Raw genomic sequence first — 7,734 nt, forward strand, 5'->3', positions numbered from 1 at the left:
CTAATAAAATCTAATTGAGTCCAATCTTATCCATTCATATCTTAATAAAATCCAATCTAATCAAATCTAATAAAATCCAAAATCCAATCTAATCTTATCCTAATCATATCTAACACAATCCAATCTAATCTTATCCTAGATTTTTAGGATATGAAGTAGGGTTAGAAGTAGGGCTAGGGTTTCCTAGAAAGTCTAGGTTTAGATCTATCAATTAACAAAATCAATTATAATAAAAATACTTCAATAAAATATTTAATTTTATTCAAAAAAATATTGGCCCGAATTTTGGGTCATTACAAGGGAAGTTGTTTGTCTATTATGTGAATGAAACTTGATTCATTTCTGTAGGGAGTGGTGAAGTTGTTTGTTTATTATGTGAACGAATGTTTGTCTAAAGTTGTAAGATATGCTTGTCTAAAGTTAGAAGTTATGTTTGTCTTGATATCTCTCCTTATGCCTATATAAAGAGAAGGCCCTATTTACTCCCATTTTTGGCCAAATTCTAAAAATTGATTTGTTAATGGATTAATGGCCCAAATTAATATTTTGGGCCTTGGTTGATCTAGGCCTATTGATTTAGGCATTTGGTCGAATATATAGTGGGCCTATTGTTAGGCTTGTTTGGCCCAATTAAGTTAAAAGCCCAGATTAGGTTCAGGCCTTAGCCCAACTATTCAAAGGTCGGACTAGTTTTTCAAGCATATTTAGCCCAATAAGCTCAAGATTTGTTTTTGAGGTCTGGGCCCAGTTTTTCAAATTTTATTCAGGTTTGAAAATGAAGAAGTCAAAAAGGCCATAAGCTGCTTAGTCATGCTTGGGAAGCAAGCTACTCACAAGCAGCTCAAAGGCCTAGAAGGTTCTCTCTACACAAGTTGCTTACAAGCAGCTCATTTAGGCCTGATTGGCCTTTGTTGCACGAGAAAAGAGGGCACAAGTTCCAATAATGCCTTTTGTCTTGAATCTTCTTGCATAAGAAACCAACTTAAAGCCTCCAAGGGCCCACAAGGGATGAAAAGTGGGTGAAAAGTCTTCTCTTTTATAGAAAAATTTCAATTTTTAGCCTTTAAAGGTCCCAAAAATCTCCTTTTAGCAAGTATCTATGCAAAAAGAGGCAATTTCAGGCCTGAAAAAGTTGCTTTCAGGCCTGAAAATGTAGTTGAAGGTTTGGAGTAAGGCTTAGGGCGCGTGGCAGTGGAGGCAGCTCAAGACCTGGAACTTTGCCTATAAATACCAGAATTGAAGGCCTTAGAAAAGGCCCCAGCACCAACAAGCCCACGGCTTATCCGAATTACATTTCAATTATCTTTACATTTCCAACAAATGTATTTATCCTTCATCACACTAGCCATGCCTAGTTGATATTTTATTTCCTTGTACCAACTTTGTTAAACCGTTAATGAAGTTTTTTTAATTTCATCGCACATGGTTTCTTTTTCTTTCCATTTTCAACAATGGTTAGGAAATTTTAAGTCCTTTTCCTGACAAGGCAAATCACGAATCACATATGGCCTCACCCCTTAGATCGTATGCAATTGCTCTAGAAGAAGTCAAATTTGAGGCATTCAGGCCTTAACATGAATTTGGACTGCAGTCCAGTTCTGACATGCCCGCATCAGGCCTAGAATTGCACTACTCACTGTTCCTAGGCCAATTTTTTCTTTTTGGAAACAAATAGCCCCTAATGTTTGTATTTAGACTTGTTTGAAATAATAAAACCCATGTTGTGATGCATCCTATTGATGACGCGTTGAACCCACGACCTGGAATGCTAAGGTATGGGACGACCCAAGTAAAGGGTAAGGCCGTCTGGATCACGTTCCACAAGTAAATGAAAATCAAGCTTGAGAAGCCGCTCCTCGTTAGCAGTTTCACCGCAATTGACGGCTGTGGCGCCGACATTGACATCGTCGACGGTGCGTGCATTACCTTACAAAAGGTGCGTGTGTTTTGGACTTGTGGGTTTCATTAAATTGATTTCAACGATTAGCAAGTACCATATATATTTTCACCAAAAACCCAAACCAGTAGAATATGGTATAGAAAAATGATTTGCAAATAGGAATTTACAAAAGGAAATTGATTTTTGTGCTCTACTTTTGTATGCAGCTACTTTATTTTGTACATAAAGTTACTAATAACTTCACGTAACATCATGTACAAAATGGAGCGGCAAAATCAGCATCCTTTAAAAAAAAAAAAAACCTTAGTAGAATACTGCAACAGTTTTATTAGAACTTTGTACAAGAATTAGTCAAATCAGGGAACCATTTCATTTAATTTAAAACAACCTCGACAACTTTTCCTATTTTAGTACTTTTGCTTATAATTTTTTTCTCTCCCTATTTTAGTAGTAAGGACGCATAAAATGTGCATCTATATAAAAAGTTAAGACGCCTTCTTGATTTATCCACACACCAAAATATAATCAGTGGCGACTCCAGGAATTTTGATCAATGGTGTAATTTAATAATTTTGCTATGAAGTCATAACATATCTACCGCATAGACAAATGAATCGCACTTATCAATTACTAGTGAAAGGAGGGTTCAATTCTTGGGGTCAGGCCGTGAGTAATTTCTTGCAAATTTTCTTGTCCCGGTGTGGAGTCTCTTTGACCGTTCCTAGGAGAGAATTAATTGAGATGCATGTAAGCTAGTCCGGACACCCCTAACCGTTGAAAAAAAATCTCTATAGGACCAGCTTTTTAGGCTTCTACTACTTTTACATTTAGAGTGATCATGTGAAATCTAATACACTTTTGAAAAATATAGTGCAGCTGTAAGGACCCGTATTTTCAAAAATTAATAAAAGGTTTAATTGCTATTATAATGGAGGAAAATATGAGATTTATTGAGTTTAAATGAGTTGGGGTTGATGTGATGAAATTGTTTGTAGGAGGGTTTATGTGCAATTTGAAGTGTAGGTAGTATATATATGTGTGGGTGTGTGTGTAAAGGAGTAAAATACTCCTCACTCCCACTCTCTAACTCCCGATCGCTCCCTCCCTCTTGGCACTCTTTCTCTCTCTCCTCCTCCAACACCCAAAATCCGACTCAATAACTCAAAACCCATGGCAAATAACCCCCAATCCTTTATCTATTCACGTTATTGAGCATGTATCTCGTTGGGTTTGACTCGGAGAGGAGTTTTCTTATTCGGTTTGAACTTTGGAGTTCTAGGGCTTGATCGATCTCTTGGGTTTGGCTTTGGTAATCGAGGTAAGAATTTCTTACTCTTTACATGTTTATGAGTTGATTGTGTGCCAAAATCGTGCTCTAGTTGGTTAGATTTGAAATTATGTTTTTTCTTGATTTTTCTGCAAATCGCCCACTGTAAGGCAGTGGTACCGATACCTACTTTTTGAGGTACCAATACCTTGACTTTGATTGCTCACTGGATTAGTTTGGTACCGATACCTACTTTTTGAGGTATTGGTACCAATGACTCAGAAAACTGTTTTGAACTTTGTTGATCATTCGTCGGTTGTATTGATCCCCGATCACTTCTAATACTCTCAAATCACATTCTAATCATCTCGAAACTTGATTGCTTGCGTTCCAATGATTCGTCATTCGTCCCCACTCTTTTGGCTCCCGTTACAATAAAAAAAGGTGTAAAACTAAATGAATATGATACTTGTTCCTTTATTTATGCATTCGGGTTATTATATGAGCATTGTGGCATGTTTTATGAATGATACGGACTTATCATATGTCGTGCTTTACGTTATTGAGGCTTGTGGAACAAAAAAAATCACAATTTAGAACGATAGAACAATACGAAGAAAGCCACGGAACCACTATGAGGTGGGATGTCGGAAACGGGACGCACGCGGTCCCAAATGCCCGGAAGTGCACAAGAAAGCCACGGATCCACCGCACGGTGTGATGCCGAAATTACTACGGGATGCACGTGGTCCCGAATGCCCGGTAATGACATCGAGGATACTTGACATATGATGCAGGAGTATAATCAGGAGTTGAAAAGTCTATTTAGATTTATTTTATTGTGTTAGTCTTTGAAGACCTTTTGACTTCTATGTCTCGTTGTTTTGTGTTGTCAGTCTTGAAAGTATAGTTTGCTTTGGAAAGTCTTAAAATATTAAGTGTTATGAGGGTAGTCATAGAGTCTTCTATTGTAATCTCTCTCTATATCTCTGTGAATGAAATCTACTGGCAGTTTTTGGGAGTTTATGGAAATATTGTGCAAGTTCTTTTCTTGCTTGAGAGTGAGTGATTCCTCAGATAATCAAGTGTGTGACTTGGTCACGTGAGTGTCTTCCGCGATTAGCAACGTCGAGTGACTTCCGTTGCCTCCGGTCGAGTGGCTTCCCGGGACTACCCAACCTCACAGGTTTTGGCCTGCATCAAATTGGTATCAGAGCTAGAAAAAAATCCAGAATTACGGGAGTTTTTCTTTGTTTCCAGTGACGATGCCTCCAAGGTGGCGACAGAATGTTGAGGATGTCACTTTGCGTGATGAGCTTGCTGAATTGCGGCAGTCTAATCAAACGCTTCAACATACGATGAATGAAATTCTCCAAAGGATGCAAACTTCCCCCGGGCGAAGTCGAAGAAGTCACTCTAGAATTTCAGGAAGTCAGAGTGATATGGATGAGGAATCTGATTCGTTTAGTTCGAAAGAAAATTCAGAAGCTGCTTTTGGTGATCGTTGGGCCATGGAATGATTGGCAAGAGCTCTTGAAGGAACATATAGGAGTATTCAAGTTCACGTGCCGGACTTCGAAGGTAAGTTAGACCCTGAACAATATTGTGACTGGATTGCCTCTTTGGAAGCATTTTTTGAATGGGAAAACTTGACAGAAGAGAGAAAGGTGCAGTTTGTGGCTACAAAATTGAAGGGCCATGCCTTAGTTTGGTGGCAACAATATCAACGATGTTGAGATAGAAGAGGAGTCCCGAGAGTTGGCACATGGGCAAAGATGAAGTTAAAGTTGGATGAGAAATTTCTTCCACTTGATTACTCTTAGTCCTTGTACTAGAAGTTCCACCGTCTTCATCATCACAATGAACAATCTATGGTTGATTACACGGAGCAATTTTACAAGTTGTTGAGTCACATTAATTTAACAGAGACAGATGATCAACTTGTTGCTAGATACACAAGTGATTTGAAACTCAACCTTCAAGGGGAGTTAATGATGCATCCCATCCATTCACTTGAAAAGGCGTATCAGATGGCGCTTAAAGTAGAAGAAAAGGTTAAATGGGCTCCTTTCGGAAAAGGTGACAGTAGTAAAGCTTTGAAAGGGAAGACGGTTACCCAAAACAAGAAAAATTTAGCACCCAACTCTGAATGTCCAAACCCATATGTTGGGGGAGGAAAAAAAGACTTTGGTAAGGCTGGATTGTCTTCAAGTTCTAAGTGTTTCAGGTGTGGTGAAGCTGGTCATCGCGCTTATGAATGTCCTACCAAGAAAGCTGAGGTGAATTTTGTTCAAGAAGGATAAGAAGTAGAAGAAGAGCCTATTTATGATGAAGAGCCTGAAGGTGGAACTGAAAGGGAGTATTGTGAACCTGAGTACGATGCCAAAAGTCTTGTGATTCAACGGGTAATGACTGTTCAAGAAGATGATCAGTGGCTCAAGCATAACATCTTCCGAATTTATTGCTTGGCCAATGGGAAAAAGTGTATCTTGATGGTTGATTCTGGAAGTGTAGAAAATATGGCATCTAAGACAATGGTCGAGAAGTTGAAACTTCCATGTGAGCAGCATCCTAAACCTTACAAAGTATCATGGTTCAAGAAAGGAGGAGAGGTTTTGGTGACACAATAATGCCAAGTGAAATTCTCTATTGGAAAGTATGAAGATAAGCTCTACTTTGACGTCCTTCCAATGGATGCTTGTCACTTACTTCTTGGAAGACCATGGCAATATGATCGATTTGCTCAGCATGATAGGATTAAGAACACCTACACATTTAAGAAAAGTGGGGTAACATTTGTGTTGAACCCTTTGAACGATATCCCTATAAGTGTGGCATCCCAAGGCCCAGTTAGCTTGCTGTCCTATAGAGCTTTTGAACAAGTTTTCAGCAAAGAGAAGGTGGTATATGCTTTGGTGGCTGTAGGGGAAGATAAGGAAGATGCGAGAGATGTTCCTGAAGAAGTTTCAAGTCTATTCCGTAGATTCAAAGGCTTATTTCCAGATGAATTACCTGCTCGCTTGCCACCTCTTCGTGATATTCAGCATCGAATTGATCTCATACCAGGTGCAATCCTTCCTAACTTACCTCATTATAGAATGTCACCAAATGAACATGCTGAATTGGAAAGACAAGTTGAAGATTTGCTAAAAAAGGGACTGATTAAGGAGTCATTAAGTCCATGTGTTGTTCCAGCCCTTCTAACACCAAAAAAAGATGGAACTTGGAGGATGTGTATTGATAGTAGGGCAATAAACAAGATAACTGTGAAGTACCGGTTCCCAATTCCCCGTCTTGATGACATGTTTGATATGCTTTGTCGTGCAAAGGTCTTTTCTAAAATTGACCTCTGGAGTGAATACCATCAAATTCGAATTAAACCGGGAGATGAATGAAAAACCGCCTTTAAAACGAAGAATGGCTTGTATGAATGGCTAGTCATGCCATTTGGGCTTTCTAATGCCCCAAGCACGTTTATGAGGTTGATGACTCAAGTTTTGAAGGACTTTATGGGGAAGTATGTTGTTTACTTTGACGACATCTTGGTGTATAGCCAAGATAGAATTCAGCATGTCGAGCATCTGAAAAATGTGTTCAAAGTCTTGCATGACAACTAGCTTTACATTAACCTTAAGAAGTGCTCTTTTATTGCGAATCGAGTTGTATTTCTAGGTTATGTTGTGAGTGCAGATGGTATGCAAATGGATGAAGAAAAGGTGAAGGCGATTCTTGATTGGCCGACTCTGAAAAGTTTTACTGAAGTGCGAAGCTTTCATGGCTTGGCTTATTTTTATCGACGGTTCATCAAAAACTTTAGCACTCTTGTTGCTCCTATGATGGATGTCTTGAAAAATAAGGAGTTTTGTTGGGCTAAGGAAGCAGAAAAGAGTTTTCAACTTTTGAAGGCAAAGCTCGTGGAAGCTCCGGTGTTAGCACTACCCAACTTTTCAAAAACTTTCCGAGTCGAGTGTGATGAATCCAACGTTGGTATAGGTGCTCTCCTAATTAATGCAAGAAGGAAGGCCAATTGCTTATTTCAGTGAGAAACTAACTGATGCTAAGAAGAAGTATTCGACTTATGACAAGGAGTTCTATGCAATTGTGCAAGCCTTGCGACATTGGGAGGAGTACCTCGTTGGTGTGGAGTTTGTTCTCTATTCAGACCATGAAGCTCTACGGTTTCTCAAGGCACAAAAGAAGCTGAATTCTCAACATGCTGGCTAGGTATCTTACATGGAAAAGTTCAGTTTTGTTCTAAATCACAAAGCAAGTTCCTCTAACAAAGTTGTTGATGCTTTGAGTAGAAAATATAGCTCATTAACTGCTCTTTCTTTCGAAATTGTTGGATTTGATCTCTTGCCAGAATACTATGCAGCGGACACTTTCTTTTCAAAGGTTTTACAAGAGCTAAGTGATGGGAAAAGCCAAGATTATTTACTCATGAATGGGTATCCTTTCAAGGGAAATCAGTTGTGTGTTCCAGAGGGATCATTGAGGCTTTTTGTCATTCAAGAGTTGCATGGTGGTGGACATGGAGGGCATTTTGGAAGGGGCAAAACTGAATTGC

The 7,734-nt window shown here is 39.0% G+C and overlaps 1 protein-coding gene across 1 annotated transcript; it reads left to right on the forward strand.

The window, feature by feature from the left end:
- The first annotated feature begins 5,575 nt into the window (after positions 1–5,575).
- Positions 5,576–6,562, forward strand: LOC131317247 (uncharacterized). The gene is made up of 2 exons (XM_058346811.1): positions 5,576–5,726; positions 5,832–6,562. The coding sequence occupies exons 1-2, from the start codon at positions 5,576–5,578 to the stop codon at positions 6,560–6,562; spliced, it is 882 nt and encodes a 293-aa protein (XP_058202794.1).
- The last annotated feature ends 1,172 nt before the right edge of the window (positions 6,563–7,734 follow it).

This window comes from Rhododendron vialii, chromosome 2a, assembly GCF_030253575.1.
Source record: "Rhododendron vialii isolate Sample 1 chromosome 2a, ASM3025357v1".
NCBI lineage: Eukaryota > Viridiplantae > Streptophyta > Magnoliopsida > Ericales > Ericaceae > Rhododendron > Rhododendron vialii.